The 21,213-nt window shown below is 48.4% G+C and overlaps 1 protein-coding gene across 1 annotated transcript in view; it reads right to left on the bottom strand.

Annotated features, from left to right (window-relative positions):
* ITPR1 (inositol 1,4,5-trisphosphate receptor type 1) overlaps positions 1-21,213 on the bottom strand; it is a 161,653-nt gene that overhangs the window by 28,857 nt on the left and 111,583 nt on the right. Inside the window, exons 41-49 of the mRNA XM_069028468.1 lie at positions 13,778-13,958; positions 12,926-13,179; positions 8,868-9,068; positions 7,657-7,767; positions 6,278-6,373; positions 5,669-5,791; positions 4,609-4,713; positions 3,445-3,637; positions 622-744 (exon numbers count right to left, since the gene is read on the bottom strand). Of these exons, the coding sequence (XP_068884569.1) occupies positions 622-744; positions 3,445-3,637; positions 4,609-4,713; positions 5,669-5,791; positions 6,278-6,373; positions 7,657-7,767; positions 8,868-9,068; positions 12,926-13,179; positions 13,778-13,958 (1,387 nt within the window). The remainder of the gene's footprint in view (positions 1-621; positions 745-3,444; positions 3,638-4,608; positions 4,714-5,668; positions 5,792-6,277; positions 6,374-7,656; positions 7,768-8,867; positions 9,069-12,925; positions 13,180-13,777; positions 13,959-21,213) is intronic.

Genomic DNA, 21,213 nt, shown 5'->3' with positions numbered 1-21,213 from the left:
AGGGAGGCTGTGCAACCCCACTGTGTTATCCCAGAATTTGTGCCAGGAATGCTGGCAAGCCCTGCTGAGAGCCAGGGGGCAGGGCTGGCACCCTGGGAATCCTCTGCTCCCCACATTCCTGGGGCAATCCTGGGAATGGGCTCTTCTCCCTTATCCTCCACGGGTTCCTACTGGTCACCTCCCCCCTGCCAAGGCAGGATAATGTCACCCACCCACCCCCAGCACTCAGAGGCCTCCTGGAGCACCAGGAAAACTGTGTGGAAAATTAATAAACTGCAAGCTCAAGGAACACAACACATTCAACATTTTGCCTGTTTTTAGTTCAATCCTTAATTACAGAACTCTGAACTGAAGTAGAGCAGTCAAGTAATTAAAGGTGGATGTTTGTCTTGGGTAATTTTTTCCCCCTAGGAAAAAGCATGGCTCCACATTTTCTTTAAAAATGCCTCAAGAAAGAGTAAGAGAACAGCACAATTTAAAACAAGGCAATTCAAAAAGCCAAATTCTGTTCTCCTGCCCTCACTGATGTAAACAGCAGTGCACAGATACGAGTGGGGAGGGAAGAATTTGGCTCATTACACCTTCTTTGTTCACATATTTTTGTAGGTTAAATATCAGTACCTCCTCGAATTCCTTTGAATGGGTAGAAAAATGCCACGAGCAGGTTCATGAGGACAGCCAGGTTAAAGGAGATGCTGCTCCAGAAGGACATGTTCCGAGCACACCAGTACAGGAAAGGCTGAGCTGAAAAAGAGAAAAAAAATTCTTTTCAATGGAAGGTTTAGTAAAAATAAGAGGTCTCTATAAAAAAAGATACCAACACCAAAACAAGTTTATTTTCAGTTTGCCCAAAAGCACAGCATCAAAAGTAACAATACTCATGGCTTATTCTGAAGTTTATTCCATTATCCTTCATCTTGGGGGCACTTCAGGTTTCCTAGGTGGTGTTTTAAGGCAAAGGATCCCTGGTTCATATATGGTTTAGCAGCAGCAAGAGAACAAGCTGAGAAACTGCAGAGATCAGGCACTTGAGGCTTCCCCTAATAATAGACTTTGTACTCGGAGTCACACCAAGAACAATTTGGAGGAGGAAGATGAGCAGCGAGCTCCAGCCCCACTGCTCTGTGTTCTGCTGCTGCCAGCAGCTCACCTGCACCACACACTGCCACCTGCAAACTCAATTTCTGCTGAGAACAGCCCAGAACAGCCCCAGAATAACCAGGGGGTGAAGCTCCCTGGCCTTCCCTCCACCCCAGGGGCAAAGGACTCAGCACATCTGCACTGAGCTCAATGCACAGTCCAACAGCACATTTAAATCCTTAATGTTATACAGAAATACTTCTCAAAAAGACTCCTAATTTTAATAATCCCTGCAGCCAGAACCAAGAGGCAGAAAGCAGAAAGATTCCTTTGCTGAAGTGGTCGTGAACCCTAAGTCAAAAAGGAAGCCAAGAAGCTGCCTTGCAGTAATTCCCTCTGCATCCAGGCTAAATCCCCCTGATTTTAGCTCCTGCAGGCTTACTGCACAGCAAATTGTGTCCTCCTGAAATCTAGAGTAGGGAAAAAATCCATAAAAATGGTCTCAAAGAAGGGAAAGAACTGTTTTGCCCTAGTGGAAGGAGGCAGCATATTTAGATACCAGAGAGCAATGAAAAAGCTCTCAGTAAAATTTAGGAACAAGCTGAAAATGCAGACTTTGGGGCTGAAGGGTAATTTATTACATGTAGCAGTTCTGAGCCTTGCAATAGCCACCATGTCTCTCCAGCAAATCCCCTCCTCCAATACCCCTAGCAAACAAAGGGGTAAAGAATTCCACAATGTCTCAATGTTCTCAATTTCCTCTTAACTGGAAAAATTTGTAAGCAGGTTGAATTGATTTCTATGAAATTGTTACAGGAAGGGTGATTATAAAGGCCCAGGTTTAACTTCACACCTTCCTTTGGGGATGGACACTGACTCTCTGCCTGTGTAGGGCTTCTGCCTGGCTTTGGCAGCTCATTTCCATTCTTAATTAACCATTAAGAGACTTCTGGTGCTCAGATTATGGGCCAGCACCATGAGCTGAAGGGAGAAGTACGTGGGTCTTTATTTCAGAAGTCTTTTTGAGGGTTGAATAAACTCTAAGTGGCATCACATGAGCACACACAGAACTGCCAGAGGTCACAGCTCCAACACAAACTTTACTGAAGATGTGAGAAACAATTGTATGAACATAAAAAGTCACTCAGAGGCCAGACAAGACCTGAATATTAGAGACAGAATAAATGATCCCCATTTTTTAAAGAAAAAAAAAGGAAATATTCTCCACTTCTGCAGGTGGATCTTGGCTAATTTGTGGTCTGTTGTTAATGATGAATGCCTTCACAGCTTGCTTGGAGACAGCCTCAAAGACAAAGTGACTCAAGCAACAAAATCTAACAGAATATATGGATGCTGTTGAAGTTGCAATTTGTTTAGGATGTCATAGTCCCAGAGTTCTTGCAGAGCTCTGAGATTTTTGGAAGCGGTCCCACATCTGCTCCAAGAGGGGGTTCCAGACCAGTCCTGCTCTTTCACAAACACTGGAGTGGAGCTGATGCAGGGGAGGGGAGCAGCAGTGGCAGCAGATGGCAAGGGCTGACTTGAGCAGGAAGAACCTGCCTTGTCTCACATTTCACAGGGTCACTGCTGGTCAGTCTCAGCACTGCCCACTGAGCCTCAGCTGCAGCATTTGGCCTTCAGCAAAACAAGAACAAAAATATGAAGCAAATGAGCTAGAAGGTTTATGGGGGGACGTGGTGGCACTGTGTGAATCAGAGTATCATTGTAAGGGATTTCCCAGCTGCCAGCAGGAACCTCAGGGAAAATCAGCACTTGAAAACACCTGCTTTCAGATATTTTAGCATCATAGGGATGGAAGGGACTCATCAACCTGTCAGCCAGTCCACTTGCCAAAAAAGGATGAATTCTACTTTGCCACTACTGAGAAATAGATCTTTAACTTGTTCTTAAACATCTCCATTCCTAGAGATGCTCTAAGTCCACAGAATTATCAAGGCTGGAAAAGACCTTTACAATCACCAAGTCCAACCTTGCTGCATTCCCCAGCCTTACTCCTCCCAGCCTCTGGCACAGGCCACTGCTCTCTTCAGCTGGGTCCTCTCCCTGCCTCCTTCCCATTTCAGCTACTCTTCCACACATTTGTTCCTCCCTGCTGGATCTCAAAAGGGACGACCTGTGCTGCTCCGTTCCGCTGTGCCCTGGATCCCCTCCAGAGGGTCCCTCCTGCTCCAGCATCCAGCCTGCCTTTATCCCAGCATCCTGCCATCGTGCACAGAGCAGCTCTTGCGAACAATTATCGAGGTTTCTGCCCCACTGGGGAGCCATCTGCTGCCCAGCCAACGTTTCAAATCCCAAAATCCCGACCCTCAGCGCTCTGCCCCACGCGGAGCAGCACCGACCTACCTCGCAGCTTCTTCTGCCAGTTCATCTCATTGAAGAGGTCTTCTGACTTGAGGAAGAAGTCGTTGATCTTGCTGCCCTGCTCATCCCTCTCCGTGGTGTAGTAGATGCGCAGCTTGGACTCCTTGGTGAGGAACTCACAGATGCTGGGCACGGGGAACACGATCTGCTCCATGGTGCGGTCTGACCTGACAATCTGCACAGCAGCCTCATGAGCCCTTCCCAGTGTTTAAATGCTTTTATTGCTTGGTTTTCTGCCTGTTTTGCTCCCCCTTTCAAACCAGCTACATGCAGATGCATTTCCAAAGAACAGCAGCTCGACACAGATTTCATTTAATTTACCCTTCAAAGCAGGTCTGCATTTAGCTCCAGAATTGTAATTTCTGTGCTGTGGTCTTATTCCGGCAGTACTGGTCTTAGCTGGGATATCCAAGGGGCCCAGTGAATCCTGCACCAGAGCTGGGATGGATTTCAGAGCAATGTGGTGGCCCAGTTCAAGAATGCTGGCAAATTTGAGCCATGGGCAAGTACAAGGAATAACAGTTAATTCTGTATCACATCATAAGGTCACCCCAAGACAGCTGATTACAGATTTTTGGGAAGTCACAGAACCATGGACTGGTTTGGATTGGAAAGGACCTTAAAGCCCATCCAGTGCCACCTCCTGCCATGGGCAGGGACACCTTCCACTGTCCCAGGCTGCTCCAAGCCCTGTCCAGCCTGGCCTGGGACACTGCCAGGGATCCAGGGGCAGCCACAGCTGCTCTGGGAAATCTCCGTATTTGTGAACATTTTACTTTTATAAAGCTCTTAGATGGCACATGAGGCCAAACTGTCATTTGAATCCAGAAAGAGTGGCAAAAGCTATCACAAACTTTCTGGATTCAGCAATAGCACCGGCCAAAATGTAACAGAAGCGAAGCCACACTTCCTCCTGCCAAGAGAGCTCTGCTCAGCTCCATCCCCGAGCCCACACATGACAGCTCAGGAATAGCTCCCCCCACCACTGCCAAGGAATTAAATAAATAACTCTCTATTTATGTTCTGTATCAGAGACAACAGTCCACACACAGGCAGGCAGAGCCACGACAGCATCGTGAATAATGCACCGGGGCTGCACTCCCTGGCTCTCTCCTGGGAGGCTCAGCCCCTGCAGGCTCCCGGTACCTCGATCTGTGCCGTGTGCTTGGCGTAGAACTCCAGCGCCTCGTCCCCCTCGATCTGACCCCCCGGCTTCAGCATGTTCTGCAGCTCTTTGTTGTGGCGAGCCAACTAAAATAAAGGAATGCACAGGGAGTGGGAGACACCAGATGTCTCTCTGTGATATTAAATTTCTGATTTTTGGCATAAAAAAAGAAATAGTACGCAGTCAGCTGCTAGGAAAGGGCAAAGTTGACAGAAGGCTTGTTCTGTTCCAACCAGACACCCTGCAGCTCTATTTTGGGAGCAAGTCAGAATGATTCAAATATGTATTTCTTTAATGCCAGTGTTGTACTCCTCTTTTCCCCATCCTCTCCCACCCTTTGCCTGGAATCTTTCTGAATGTTCACATTCGGTCTGCCCCTCTACACCACCCTAACCCAAAGGTGTGCTCATCACCAAGGATCCAGGCAGGGACAAAGAGAAAATCTGCACCAGCTGAGCAGCAGATGCACAGAGCACTGCTCCAAAAATGCTGCTGGGTGCTCCAAATTCATCCTGCAGCACAGAGAGGGTCTGTCTGCTCAGATGCTGGAGGAACAGGAAGTCTCTAATGCAGGGAGAGATGTAGCATCAATACATTAAGTACATTTAGGTATGTTTTTCTCCCCTTTGGTTTTTTACCTTTCAAACACACATTGTATCAGTACAATGGCTCTGCCTGGCTCCAGCAGAGAGAGAATGTGGCAAGGACTGAGATTTCTGATTACACTTTAATTGATCTGTGAGTAGCATTTCTTTGGGAGCATAAAGTAACCTTTGATACAGCTGAAAAACAATACACTGCTGCTCGGTGCTGCCAAGAATTGAGCCACGTGTCCTCAGGAACTCTGTCCAGAGCCTGCCTGCTTCCCACTATAAAAGAAAATTCCCAGATTTTCTTGTATTGTACTATTTTTGTTTCTGATTAAGATTTGGATTTGCTCTGATGACAAGAGAATGTGCAGTGAGTTTCTCTCAGAGATGAACCATGAAAACAGGGAAAACTCTGGCTTTCCCCAGTTTATGACTTGTGGTGAAACTCTACCTGATGAGCCAGGATATAAATATTGTGTCCCACGTTCCTCGGAGATGCTGCGACATCTTCCCCGTTCTCTCCATCCTCAAACTCCACTTCTCCCTGCAGATAAGCCTTCTTGATCACTTCCACCTGGAGAAGGAGGCAGAGGCAAGGAGAGCAGGCTCAGGCAAAGGGCAGGAGCTGCTGAGGGCAGCACACCCTCGGCACTCCTATGGAAGGGAATGGGAGCAGAGCAGGGACATTTAAAGGAAGGTCAGTGGGTTTCTCAGCATCCAGGATAAACAGGAGGTCTGAATCCAGCTTCAGCCCAGCTCACTGGCATAAGAAACTGAACCTCACGTTCCCCTGAAGGTAACATATTCCAGGCCACCCTCTCTGCACCCGCGTCACGTTCTGACCCTGGCTCCAACGCAGCCCCGAGCACCGGGACAAGTCAGTGGTGCTTTGGCTGTACTTTGGATCTCCAGCCTGTGTTTTCACTAGTCCATACACTAACCAGCCCCAAAACCCTGCTATGGTTTCCTGGACAGCTCTTGGGGCTCGAGGAATTTTCATTTCTCCGCCTCCTGTACAAACGAACAGAGTCAGGAGCTCGGGAGTGATCCCGGGACTCACCAGCTCCTTGGGCCTCATGTTGTAGAGGATCCTCTCAGCGTTCTCACTGTCATGCCTGCTCTCCATGATGGCCAAGAGCAACTTGGAAGCATTGTTCTGAGGGGAGGGAAAAGCAACGGAATCACTGCCAGGAGCCAAACAATGAGGGTACCCAGCTTGAGTGGCAGCATTCTGCTGCCAGAAGGGCTTCAGGGACCTGGGTCCCACAGGCAGCAGCCACCACAGGCAGATTGTGCCAGCCAGCTCAGGGCTCCCACAGCCTCACCTCACCAAGCCCCCCCCTCCTCTAATTACTCACCTATACAACCTAAAAGGATTTTTTAGCAGTTTATTCCCCAAATCCTACTTATCGAATGACATTAAATTAACCCCAGCCAAGGTCTGGATTTCTGAAAATGCTGCTGTTTCATGCTCGTGTTATTTTGTTTTGGTTTAAAGACACTGCAGCATCACCACAAGCTCTGAGCTCCCAAATGGTGCAGCTCAGCTCTGCTGAAGATGCTGCTGATTAAATCAAGGGACAGCCAGGGCTGAAGACACAGATGTGCTTTGCTGCTCTTAACTGAAATCACTCTGCAGTCTGCTCACGCCAAGGAACACAGGGAGGAAATGGGAAACTACCACAAGGCACCAGACTACATTAATACAAACAATTAAGATTAAAATCCATCATGCCTGACAATAAAACCCAATAAAAGTATTTAATTTTGAAGTATAATGCTAATCGAGTCTAAAAGCATTTTTTATTTACAATAATAAAAAACCCACATTACCCATAATAATGGTGTGAGTCGGCAACGAAAAACAAGGAGACACTGCAGTGCCAGTCAGGGCAGTAAGTCAGAAAGGAAATATTTCTCAAGCACAGGCTGAAGCAAGGGTGCTCTGGGACTGCCACTGCTAGAGGGGAACCTGCTCCTGTGTTTTGAAACCAGCACCAGGGCTAATTATTTCAGCATTAATATGAACAGCCCTGAAGAACTGCTGATGATTTAACAGCAACCGATTAAAAAACACCAATGAAATATTAAGAAAGTAGTTGCAACATGAGGAATTTCACTTCCATTGTCCACGTAAAAGCTCAGCAACAACAGAACAGTTTTCATCAGCTTTAAATTTTTTACAGGAAATCATTTTAGGATTCCTCAGTGTATTCTGACTGCCTGCATCCTCCATCTGAGAACTGGCGGCTCCATGCCATCATTTAAAAGATGAAATACCTGTGACAAACAATCTTTGGGCACTGCCTCCAGCTCACTGATGGATATAATTTTTGGGCACTTATGAATATTGGGATATAATAAACACCCACATAATTCCAACAATAAAACTGTGTTTCATCTCACTGTTAACGTGCCTCACACAGAACGTTCACTTGCCTTCAGCTCCAACACGAGGTCCATCCTCTTCTTTCCCAGAGGGTTGATGTCATTGAGAATTAATGCTGTGATGATGTCAATGCCGTTGGACTCATGAGTAGCAATGCAGTTCTGTCCAAAGAAAAGTCATCAGACTTCCCTAATTGCCTGCACTACAAACACAGCCCGGGCTGGTGACCCCGCCAGAGCAGCAGAGTCCCCTCTGTCATCACCTCGTGGGCTGCCCAAAAGGGATAACTGCACAGAGAGCTCCAGGCAGTGCAACAACAAAAGATTAAGGCATTTTGTTCCAAGCTTTTCCTCTCCTCAGCCATGGTCCTACTGGAGTCCCTGGCCCCAGGAAGCACGAAGAACCAGAGCTGATAAATTAAGCATTTCCATGCCAAACTGTCCAGGCTGGAGGAACAGTGTTTTACTGAGATTAGGGAGAGTTTTCTTTACTATAAATGTGCCAATCAACACCTACTTCAGTCCTGTCTACACAAAGAATGGGAATTTCCATAACCTTCTGCCTACCCTTCAGCCCTGCTTTTGGAGAGGCCTGTAACTCAAATGTACAAACAGCAGCTCGCTGGCTTCAAAATCCAGAGAGCCCTGCTCATTGAACTGCACACCTAAAACACTTAAAGGGTTTTATTCCGCCTGATCCAGAGAGCAGAGGGACACTGACAATTCTCCCTGGCATGCACAGCCTCACATGTTCTTTGCAGAGACAAGAATGGCAGGAAAGTCACATTCCAGTCTTTCAGGAGAATATTATGGTTCAAGTAATAAGGAAATGGAGAAAATAAGCAGAAACTGGCACAGGGTGCCCAGAGCAGCTGTGGCTGCCCCATCCCTGAAGTGTCCAAGGCCAGGTTGGATGGAGCTTGGAGCAGCCTGGGATAGTGGAAGGTGTCTCTGCCTATGGCTTTAAGGTCCCTTCCAACCCAACCCATTCTGGGATTCTATGAAGAACAGAAATTCCCCACTCTCCCTGTCAAGTCTAATGAAACAAATCTTAGCAAAGCAGAAATACTTCCACTGCTTTGAGTGTTTCAACTCCTCTTCCTCTCTGAGAAAGACAAGGTGATTGTGAGGAGTTTATAAAGGAAAAAATCCTCAGACTTGCAGGGCAAGTAAAGCGGGCAGTGTTATAAGACAACAGCAGCCTGGCAGAGCTGGGGCCCAGGGAGGAAGGGGGAGGCATTTCACAACTCTGGATTCATTACCTGGTTCTCGTGGCAGGGCCCCTGGCAGTACTCGGTCAGACTTTCCAGCGTCTGGTTGATCAGTGCCACGTTTTTCTCGTTTATATACAGACCCAGAAGTCCAAGGCCCCCAGTTGTGCTCCCACAGATGCAGTCCAGGAACTGCAGTGTCTCACACACCAGGTTGTAGTTTGTCTTGTTGTTCTGGCAGCGTAGGAAATTCTGTGAGGAGAGTGTCAAAGCCATGAGGGAGGGGCAAGACCATGCAAACTGCTGTTTGGCTGATAGTATTTATTAAGTTCATCCATCCCCAGTGCACTGCATGGTGGATTGCTCTGGTTTCACTGTACAAGCAGTTTAAGCCTCTTTTCAGGGCTTATTTGCAACGTGCTGCTCTCCTGAGCAGCTTGCTGGCTTCACGTTGTACAGCAATAAACAGAGTGCATCCCATAAACATCTCATAAAGAGAGATCCATTAGAGCCTGACACCCAGCCTTGAACAGGCGCTCTGGGAAGCTCTCCAGGGCCTGGAAGCTTCACTCCACCTGCTGCATTTCCCTGCCAACCATCGCTCAAGGCTCCCTCCTCCCAGACCTCTCTCCAAGGTGGAAGCAGCGATTCCCTGGCTGAGGCCTCTCAGCAGCTCCACCTGCACAAGAGGCACCTGAGTGCACACCATGAAGGAAGGTGCCTTGAAATGGAATTCTCTCCACTGCATTTCTTCCCACATAATTACTGTAATTCCTGCTTGAGGCTGCTGATTAGGAGCAGCTCCTCGAATGAAAAGCCAGATTTCTCGGCGTGGATTTAACAGCTGTCTGCTCTCCTGTATTCCAGATGAAAAAAAGCACCAAACCCATCCAAAACTAAAGGACAACTAAAGAAACCCAATTTCTCAGTGACTCAGATGCTGTTTGCCAGTGCATTCCCAGCAGTGCTGCAAAGACCAGCAGCCACTACCACTTGCTTTTCCTTGAAGTTTCAGCAGGAAAACTCTTATTTAGCTTAATTCCAGCAGGTAACAACAATTCCAGGGTGAAAAGCCCCTCAGAGGAACAGAAGTACAGAACCAGCAGGGCCTTTCCTGCTAACCCAGAGAGCAGCACTGGTCCCTGGCTGTCTCTGCCTGAGTCAGACTAATGAATCTTTTAAGGCAAACAGAGAGAGAAATTGCAGATTCAATGGAAGGCAAAGCTAAAAAAAGAAAACGCTGTCATGAATGCAGACTAAAGGTGACAGTGATTCAGCACATTTCAGCTGATTGCTCATTTAGTATCCTGACTTCTGATTAACTTGTCAGAATGTAAAGAAGGTTGATCCTACAGAAATCGGAGCTCGTGCCTTCCCTCCAGGAAAAAAAGCAAAACAAAAGGATAATACCCAAAGTGAGGAAGTAAAATGCTCCCTGGCTGCAGCACAGCATTTATTCTGATTACAGCCAGGCTTGTACCTAAGCTGCTTGATCCAGTCAATAAGGAGAGAAGAGGAATAAGGCACAGGAGGTAGGAGGGCGTTGTTAGGGGAAGGAACAACGGGAAGGAAAAAATTGTAGAAAACAAACCCCTGCTGCACTGTGATAAACTGCCCCAGGGAGTGTCCGCTGCTGTCTCAGCCAGGACAGAGTGAGCTCTTCATTTTCTGTCATCCAGAGCATCTCACAGGCTACAGAGTGGGAACACAACCCTTCAGTACTGAGTGTGCCATCCCACTGCTCTCCTGGGAAGGACCCTGAGGTGTGGACCCTCTGAGAGACCCTGCATCCAGAATGAGCAGCCGCAGGCAGATTCAGCTGGAACATGTGGAAAATATGCACCCACACGTTCATCCCAGTCCTTGCATTCATATGGAGAGGGTACTGCAGCTCCTCCAGCCCCATGGAGGGCTGGAGGGAACAGCACCCACACGGAGCAAACGGGCTGTATCTGGGAAGGGAAGGACTGACTGACGCAGAGGGCACAGCACTGCAGCTGCCTGAGCATCCCACAGACCTCCTCCTCTGACACACAGCAGCTCATCCTGCATGACTTGCAGTTCCCTGTGTTTGCACATCAGCTCCCACAGCTGCCAACAGCCTGGAAAGGCTCGGTATGCCCAGCTCACAGCTGCACCGGGCAGGTGATCCCAACTCACTCCTCATTCAAATATAACGTGCAGTTCTGGGACACACACAGACTCCAGGAGAGTCCCTCCTTGTTCCTTTAGGCAGCGAGTCCTCTGGCACTACTGCAGGGAGCTCAGCTGCATGCACCAGCTGCAGACACCAAGATTTTGGAGGATAAGACACTCCTGCCTCCCCTTCGGGGCTGAGGGAGAAGGACAAACCTCGAGGCAGGCAGGCAGCAAGAGGATTACACTGGAAAAATTGTTCTGCCACCTTTTTTTTTTTTTGCTAAAAAAAAGAGAAATCCCTTTTTCTCTCAGAGCTGACTACGACTACCTGCTGTTTGGGAAATCTAATTGTTCAGGACAGGGAAGAGCTCAGGCCAAGTTTCTGCACTGGCTGGAATTCAACTGAGCTCCTATAGCTGCGGGTGCCTCGCCAAAGGCAGCAGCGGATCCTGTGCGTGCGGTTTGGAATCGTGCCACAGGAACCGCCGGCCTGCTCGGCTCCGACACCGCCAGCGGCAGGAAAACCCTCTGACAAAACACACATCAAAGAGCTCTTTCTCTTAAAAATGAGGGAAAGGCTGATGTATATAACCTGGGCACTCAGAGATGCTCCCAGAATGCCAGGCTGGAGCACGGGGATGATTCCATGCAGCTGTGATCCCACGTGCTGCCGGGACGTTCCTGCTCAGAGGAAGCGATTTGGCAGCTCTGCAAAGCTCTCACGCAGGGTCCCACGCTCCTGCCGGCCAGGGAACAATGTGCAATCAAGGCAATTATTACTCTTTATGAGGGCATTTAGCACATTGTACGGCGCCTCACCAGCTTCTCGATCCTAACCCAGTAGCAGCGGCTGCGCTGAACAAAAATCATCTGAATTGCAGCCCCTCTGTAAGGGGGAATCTACTCTGGCTCCCTGGAATTCTACAAACACATCCCAGGACAGCACAGGACAGCTGAGGCTGCCAGGACCTTTGGACACTGAAAACTCCAGCCCCTGTCATGGGGCAGCCAGAGGAGAGCCTGGCCCCCTCCTCTCCACATCCCCCATCATGTGTTTGCACAAATGGTGAGAGATCCTGAGCCTTCTGCTCTCCAGCCTGACCTCTCTCAGCTCCCCCTGCCTCTCCCTGCCCATCAGTCATCTCTGAGACTCCCTGCTGGACTTGGGAGTCCAGGACTGGAGCCAGAATTCCACATAGAGCCTGGGGTATCCAGCTTGTTTAAATGCACATCCAGCTTGTTTAGATGTTTCCCATCCCAATTCTCCACCAAGAGTAAGTCTCCCTTGCTCCAGACCGCACCAGGGTCTCAGGGATGTAGGATTGGTGAAGGCCAGTCTTACCAGTGAAGAGCAAAGTGAAGGTGGCACTGAGCTCCCTGACCTTCTCCATGTCCTTTGGCACCAGGGACTCCGCCCATTCCACAGCAAACCCCCCCTCTCCCTAATTCCTCCTGTGTGGATACAACCTAGAAACCCTTCTCATTGCTCAGCAGATTCATCTCCAGATGAGGCTTTCCCGACACCTTCACCATGTGTTTAACTCTAGGCACATGAAGAGATCCATGAAAACCCAGGAGAACTTGGTCATGGGAAAGTTAAGCTTAAGGAACCAAAGTCCCAATGCCCTCTTCATTTTCCTACATGATTTTTCTTTCTTTCCCTCCCCTCTCAGAAGCAAAACAGCAACTTTACAGTACAACACTTGCTTGCTTTCAACATATGCTCTTTAAAAACCCCAAGAAGTGTTGATCCCACCACCTTTCATGCACCTTTCAAAGACCACTGGATAACTGGATTTCCTCATATCAGTCCAGCAAGGTGAAAGTACTTTTTTTTGGATTACCTTCAAGAGCAAAGAGAATAATTGGTCACATAATCCATTTAAAGAGGCCTGGGATTAGGGATAATGGTGTGGCAGCAGTGAACGCACAAGGCACCCTGAGCACACCTGCCCGGAGCCAGGCGGTACCTGCAAATCCCGGTTGTGGTTTTCGCAGAGCAGCTGCAGGAAGCGCAGGATGGGCTGCATGATGGAGATGACAGCACTCATCTCCAGCTCGTCTTTGCTCTTGTCTGCTGCAGCCTGGGCTCCCTCTCCCGCTGAGTAGTGCTCCTCGGGGTCGGCCTCCCTGCGGTACGTGTTGTACGCCTTCCGCGTGGCCGCAGACGCCTCCAGCAGCTGGTCCCGCACCTCCTCCGTGATCTGGGTCATGGGTTCCCTCACTACAACACACAAGGACACATCTCCCTTAGGGAAGCTGGCTAAAGGGGGCCAGGAGATCTGTTCACACGTGCCCACGGCAGCTTCACCCACAGGCCCAGCTGCTGAGCAGCAGCTCCCTGGTGAGTACGTTTAGTGTAGGTGAGGGGCTCGTGTCACACTCTGCACCTTGTACACCAGCCACAGCAGGGTTATAAATCTGGGGATTAATTGGTTAGGGCACACACATCTAGCACTAGCCAGAGTTATGGTAAAAGGACCTGCTTCAGAACAAAATTAGGATTTCTTCACTTATTGTTAGAGAAGGCGCTGACCACAACCCACAGTCCAGGGTCGTTACTACGGATCAGATTTGGCCAGCTTGTCACGAGACAAGGCAGCAGACTCTCAGCTCTGAAAGACTTTTCCTCATTTCAATAGCACAACCTCACAAATAGTTGAAGAAGGGATGAAGCTCTTGAAATCCCGAGCCAGGGCACCACTGATCTCTGAACTTTGCTCTGTGGGATCAGAGATCAGAGCATTATTGCATCAGTTGAAACGAGTTCAAAACACACTGTACTCCCCTGTCAGTTCAGAAAGGGAACGACTGAGGATTACCTCTTTTCCTGTTGGGGACATCTCTGTCTGAGTCTTCATCTTTCTTTTTGTTTCCTAAGTCACTGGTGTTGACTGTGACAGTTGCCTTGATTTCCTGCTGTGCCACTTTCATGCGATCATAAAAAACCTTAAAGAACTTCTCGGATTTCTTATCTTCTGTCAGCCGGCAGAAGAAGGAATGCTACAAGAGAAAAGGAACAGCATCTGTAGCTCCACACACAGGTCTGAACCCAGACAATTCCACCTTTCTGCACCGTGTGGAATCCTGCAGGACCAGGAGCTTCATTAGTCGTCAGCAAATTGAAACTCACAGCAATGGAAACTTGTAGTTTATTGTAAGGCAGCCCCAGTGTCTCAGCTTTGTTAAACCCCTCATTAACAGCTTCAAATACAGATTTAAAGAGAAGTGAGGGCAATAAATCACACCAGCCTGATACACTTGGGCAGCACACCTCACTCTCAACAAGGGAGATAAAGGTAAGTACCACGAATGAAGGAGAAGGGAATTCCCTATAATTTGATTCTCAGTTCAGAAACAAAAGGGTATGAGCAAGTTACAGAGGAGGAAGAATTGTCCTGCCTTCCCACCCTCAGATCCAAGGGACTGTGACTCACAACACACAACAGCCAATGTTAATCACAGTCCAAAAACGTACAAAACAGGGTGATGACATGAGGGACATCTCCTGCTGAGCTTCCCCTGCCCTGCCTGCAGCAGGGTCCTTAAAACTCCTTTTAGTTCCCACTCCAGTATATCTTTAAGTGACAGTAAAACTCAAAGCACTACTTTTAAGAAGGTTTATTACTCTTCTTCTGCACATATGTGCACGGAGACAGAAAGTTCTCCCTAAAATTGAGGAGAATACAAATCATGTACAGGTCAAGAAGGAGCCAACACAGTGAGTGATCAGACAACTCTTGATGAAACCAATATGCTGTTACATAAATCAGGACCAGAGCTTAAACACGACTGAAGGATGAACTTGTAAGTGGGTCACCTTATGCAGAGCATTATGAAATTAGTTAGCATTCTGCAGCGGCTCGCCAGCCAACAGCTTTACATGATGAATAGGAATGAAGCCTGATTTATTGAAAAAACAAATTAAAATGGGAATAGCAATATATCCTGCCCGCTCTGCTGTGGAGCACACGGGGCCATGGCTGCTGCTGCCTTTGATCACTCCTCAGCAGCTGCACCGAGAACACACGGCGTGACTTTGAACACTCCCAGAGTTGTGTCTTTGATTACAGGCAGAGCAGGAGTGGGGCTATTTAAAGAATGTGGTCAATATTCACGAGATATCCCTCCCACCACGGCAGCACCTCCCACCTGCCCTCGGCACCTCAGGTAAACTCACAAGATTCTGTTTACTGCTAGTGATTGAGAGAGAGGAGAGAAAGGAGAACAACCCAGGACAGACATCCCAAATCCACAAAGACAGTCACAACAGTACCCCCTCCTGAGACCCACCCACAGAGTGCAGCAAAGCAGAGGAGCCAGAGCACTGCAGGACATGCCCTCTGCCCAGTGCTGGGCCTGTGATGTGCCACCTGGTGATCTGGCTGCCCAATTCATTTATTAGCATTGGTACAGTAAAAATAAAATATTTAATCCAAGCCTTTATACCGACAATTTGAGTGTTTTCTTATAATGTGTTCCCATGGCTCTAAACTGAAAGAGGGCCGATTTAGATTAGATACATTCAAGAAATCCTTCCTGGTGAGGAGGGTGAGGCTGACCAACAAACAAACCCCTCAGTAACTGGGTGGTTGAGGCAGCCAAGCCTGAACTAACTCTGTTACTTGGTGGCTACACAGACAGAGAGAGGAAGAGTTTGTATCTGAGGGGCATCTTGCAAATTTCACTCTACCAAGATTACAAATAGTAACAACAACAATAACAATTCACAGATAGACCAGCAGAAGCCACGGACTCCAGAAAGGCCAAGCACTTTCTGAAAAATCCCACGATTTGCACATCAGGCAGCGATGGCCGTGACCTGGCTGCCACATCTCCAGAGCCCAGACAGAAGGAGTTTCCCTGTGATGAAGCCATGCTGAAGGAAAAGCCTTTTTTTAATGAACCACACTAAAGAAATACCTTTTATGAGAGTAATTACTGCTTGCTGACAGACTTGATTTTTGTCGTCTTTTCAAGCTTCTTAACTGAGTTTCCACTGCGCTTCAGAGAAAAAAAACCCAAATGAAAGGAGCATTTCCAGTAAAGCTTTTTGTGCATGCTGTGCATACACTGAAGGGGTGTCACCAAATGATTGTTTCAGTTTAGGTCAGGATGCCTAACACCTTCACACATATGAATCAACCACATGCCAGCTCCCAAAGATACTGTATTTTAAGAGGTGTGATCTTGCAAGTTGCGCTTGAGCAGGTAACGGGTGGTGATAATTATGACAGAAATCCTAAAATTTTATTTACAGATATAGCCTCGAAGAAGAAAGTGGAGAAATCTCCCTTTTTAAAACGGAAATCGAGTGGCCATTTTAGAGCACCGTCTGCTGGGGTCCTGGCTTGTGTACAGACACCATGGAACCACAGGCTGCTGAAAGAGCAAGTGTGGAGGAACAGCCAACCTCCACACTCCTGTGGGATTTTGAGGAACAGAGCTTTAAACATAGCCCTGACACTGCAGCATCTGACACCAGCCATCCCTGAGGATCCAGTCACCATCACACTGGGGCTTGGGAGCTCCTAAAAACCTACTGCAGGGCAGGCAACTGTGTCCCATAACAAACCAGTACAGGCTGTGCCTGGCTGCCTCAGCATGGAAAAGCTGTCTGAGAGGTAGTGGAGACAAAGCTCCATCTGGTACTGGAGACACGGGCAGTGAAGGCAAGAGAGGGATTTGTGACAAGGGCATGGAGGGACAAGACAAGGGGAATGGCTTCCCACTGCCATAGGGCAGGGATAGATGGGATATTGGGAAGGAATTGTTCCCTGGGAGGGTGGGCAGGCCCTGGCACAGGGTGCCCAGAGCAGCTGTGGCTGCCCCTGGATCCCTGGCAGTGCCCAAGGCCAGGCTGGACATTGGGGCTTGGAGCAGCCTGGGATAGTGGAAGGTGTCCCTGCCATGGCAGGGGGTTGGAAGTAGATGATATTTAAGGTTCCTTCCAGCCCAAGCCATTCTGGCGTTCTTACAGAGTGCTAAACTCATACAATATGAAACTGCATTTTATTTCAACCCTGCATTGTTAATGTCTTTTAAGTCATTGTCCCTTGACAGGAGCCACGGCAGGGCCACAGCAGCTCGTGAGGTCTGCCCCATGCTCTCAGGCTCAGCAAAGAGCTTTAGGAGTGCCCACAGCTCAGAGAAGCCCAGCAGATCTCCAGAGCACAGCAACCTCCTGAGCAAATGAACCACGGCCGCTCTGAGGCGACAACGCCCGAGATAATGGGATGGTAATTAATTAATTACACAGCCACAGAAGGAAACCCAGACCCAGCCCACGTGACAAGCACGAGTGGCTGACAGGACAGATCCTCACTCACTGTGAGCAAGGACACCGCCACAGAGCTCTCCAGCACTTCTGAGGAGGGAGCAACCACCACCTGCACACATTCATTGTTTCAAGGGGATGGAAGGAGAACCCAGCACAGGCACCACGTCTGCAAAGCAGCCACACCACTGCTCCTCCTGACATCCAATTAAAGTACCACAGAGCAGATCAACTCCTAACACCAGATACCAGCAAACTTGTGGAGTAACTTCTTCCTCTCCCACTCCATCACCCAACTCTGCTCCTAAGGAATTCCAGCCAGAAGCCTCATGCACAGCAGGACATCCCCCTTACACCTCTGCCCCTCCAGTGGATCCCCCCTGGGCCAAAGGAGCTCGGTACATAAATACCAGCATCACCTATGACTCTATCTCCTGCTCCACACAACACGTGCAGAAGCAAAGCTGCAAACCCAGAGATGGATTTCTCTGGAGAAGAAATTGAAGGCCAAGTTTCAACTGCAGCACCTTGACCAGCTACAGCCTGGCCCACCCTGGAGCACCAGCAGCCCCTCGAGCTCCCTCACCAACTCAGCCTGTGTTTCACGTGGTTTTTTGAGAAAAGAATCCTGTCTTTCTTGAGAAAGTGTCAGAGATGATGAACTGTGTCTGTCTGTGATCTATTCCAGAGGTTAAAAACTGTAAGAAACATGTGGTTAAGCTCCTTTTTATGTCACTAACTTCCAGTCACTCATATTTTTTTAAGTTTGTGTCTCTTCTGTAGTTATTCCCAGGAACTTGGACTCCCCTTCTGACTATTTACATACTCTGTGAAATGTTTACCTAACGTTCCGTGCTAAACTGAAAATACCATTTTTGCTTGCTGGCTTTTTATTCAGCATTAATATCATCTTCTGTGGTGGGTATTTTTTGGCATGTTCTTAAATATTGCAAATCATTAACAAGTTGGATTGTAGAACCACATTAAAAAAAAATAAATCAGCAAAGAACAGGCACATTTCCTGGCATTAGCACTTAATTCTGAGACCTTTGACATATGTAATATACATAATTTCTAATGATGAGTGGAAGAGAAGCTCAGCTAACTCCCCAGCAGTTCAGGGGGCGGGATTATGGAGGCAGGATAACCACAGGGCAGGGACAAATGCTCCTTAACGTGTCTCTCATACCAGCAGCTGGTAACAAATTGGATTTTAGCCAGCAGAACTGACATCTGTCCTTCGGAGAGTGAAACCATAAAGCACAGCAGTCTGGTACCTTTGTGCAAGGTGTACAGAGGACAGACCCAGGTAAGTAATCCACTATAAATGTAACTAATCCACAGTAAATTTAATGATGAGTGAGCTTGTGCCCAGTGTAGGATTGTTAAATGGGGAAAAAAAACCAGGCAGCAGCTGAAGGCAGCTGATTTCTAGCTCTTGCCTCTGAAAGCCTTGCCAGTTTGGCTGGTGTGTGCTGTCCCCTTTACTGGGAACACCTTTCCCTACCCTGTTACCTGGCTCTGCCCCCAAGTCACGGCTGTGTTGCCAGCCAAGAAAAGGAGCAACAGTTGGATTGTGTCTCATGGAACAGCTTGACTCTCCACCCCAGACTAGTTCCGGGCTGGGCTGTCTGATCCTGTGAGGAACAGCACCAAAACCCAGCAGTGAGCCCTGGGTTTCAGCAGGCTCTGCACAGCAGTGTTTGCTCCCCACGAGGGCTGGCCTGGCCTGGGGCTGCCTTGGCTGCAGGAGCCACTCCGAGGTTGCCGTCAGCCCGCAGAGCTCGGAGCGCTCCCGGGGCCGCACCCTCCCAGAGCTGTTTCATCAGCTACGAAGCCCTGCCAGACCATCCCAACACATCCCAAAGAATTCCCCAGCAAAACAAGCTTTTGATTACCAAGAAATCAGGGAAAGCAAAGCCCCAGCAAACACCTCACCAATTAAAACAAACTGCTGTCGTCTCCTTCCCCATTTCTCTAATGCCAGTGCACAGAAAACACCCCGTGAACTTGGCGAGCCAGGGACATTTCAGAGAGGAAAGTCCCTCCAGAAAGAGGAGAAAGCTCAGCAATCTGGCTTAAACTCAGGACATTTTATTCCAACACTAGAGAGAAATCACTGCAGGGACCTCAGCTCGCTCGGGTTATCCGGCCAGCACGAACTAATGCAAAACTTGTGTGCTACTTCATCTCTGCAGGAAGAGTTTGCCACCCCCAGACGAGTTCTTAGAGCTGGACTACTTCAAACAAGCCACATTTTAAGGGGAACTGCACTAACACAAGCACTGAATTAAGCACAAATGCCAGCCTTCTACATTCTGCCTAAACATACTGCGAGGGCTTCTGCTGCAGAAAATTCCAACCCAACTTTGCTTTCAGTCCCTCCTCATTTATTTATTTTAAATATTGCTAATCCCTCTCTCTCGAAATCTCTCTTACGTCCTGGCTCGCTGGAGATCCATCACTTTGGGCATGAGTGATGGATATCATTAGTCTTGCATAGCTTAAGGAAATGGCAGCTGAAATATTTCACACTGAACATACTTCACAGTTTGAAATAAACCCATAAGGAAAATCTGCCAGAACACCTCAATTGCCTGTTTTTTTTGCAAACTGTAAAATAAACTTTGTCCTGAAAGCAGAAGGAGGACTTCCCAGCTCTATATTCCACAAATAAGACAAACTCTCCCTGCCATGGGCATCCACTCGGCACCCCGCACAGCTCTGCTCTTTGCTGGGGGTTCTGCCCACCTTATGGGGGAATGTTTTCTGGGGGTGATGAGTGTACAGATCCTGACCTGTGGAAATGCTTGTCTGTCCCAACCAGCTTTAAATGAGACCAGCAGCACAACCACATCAGGAAGAGCCCTCGTATCCTACCTGTTCTCTTTCTGCAACACCCAAAAATCTTGATGCAACCTAAAGTCATTTCACAGAGGAAAGCAGAACAAACCTCACAGAGATACAGTTCCCTCACACCCTTCCAGAGCCAGTGTGAACCCTTGGAAATATGAGGTGCCACTGGTGAGGGCACAGTGGGGGAACCACAAGTATAAATGTGACTGTGGGGTCTGGGCTCACAGATGGCCTGGGGAGCATGGGAGACTCGGGGTCTGCCTTGCTGTCAGCACAGAGCTGATTTGGGTTCCTCCTGCATCCCTGTGGGAACACACAGTGCTGGGTCACTCAGCTCAGCCATGGAAGGAGCACGGATCCCATTCCCCATGGCAGGAGCACGGATCCCACTTCCCCACCGAACCGGCGAGCGCTGCGTAGGTGTGAGAAACAAGGAAGTCTGCAGACTCCCCAAAAGAAAAAAATAAAAGTGTAAGATCTTCTTGAGAGACAGAGGAATTAAAGAAAACCATAGCAACAAGTCAGTCCACCTACCCAAACCACCCACCCACCACCAGTTTCATTTGCTGACGCACTTCAAAAACAAGCTGGCTCCTACCCGCTCTGGAAGGTGAGCAAGCCCTGAGAGCTCATTAAATTCCCTTCTCAGCTACTCTTGTGTGCCTGCAGCTAGTGAGCAAGTGGGATATAAATAGAAGTTATATAACAGTGCTTTGTTGATTCCTGTGCTTACCAAAAAAAAAGGCAGCATGACCTTGTTTTGCTGAATAGCTTTGCCTCTGCCTGCTCGGGGAGGACTTTAATCCTGCTAGGGATCGTCTTGAAAGTTTATGTTGGACCTGGATCCCGTGGAGAGGAATTGGGAGAATTACTGATTTACCTCCCTGCTCCTTGCAGGACCAGGATCCCAGTGGAATGCTGAGAGGATTGCCAGAGAGGAGGTGGTACCCAAGCGTGAACAACACAAGGCCACCAGGACACAGCTGAACCCTGAGGCAGCGCCTCTTCTCCTTTTTTTCCCACCTACACTGCTCAACCACACAGACGGGCACCTCCAAACCCAGCAGAAGACTTCCCTTTGGGAAAAAAGACTGGAAGATGTTCTGCTGCAGGAATACTGATGGC

Source organism: Aphelocoma coerulescens, chromosome 12, assembly GCF_041296385.1.
Source record: "Aphelocoma coerulescens isolate FSJ_1873_10779 chromosome 12, UR_Acoe_1.0, whole genome shotgun sequence".
NCBI classification, from domain to species: Eukaryota; Metazoa; Chordata; class Aves; order Passeriformes; family Corvidae; genus Aphelocoma; species Aphelocoma coerulescens.
This window is presented reverse-complemented; position numbering and strand designations above follow the sequence as displayed.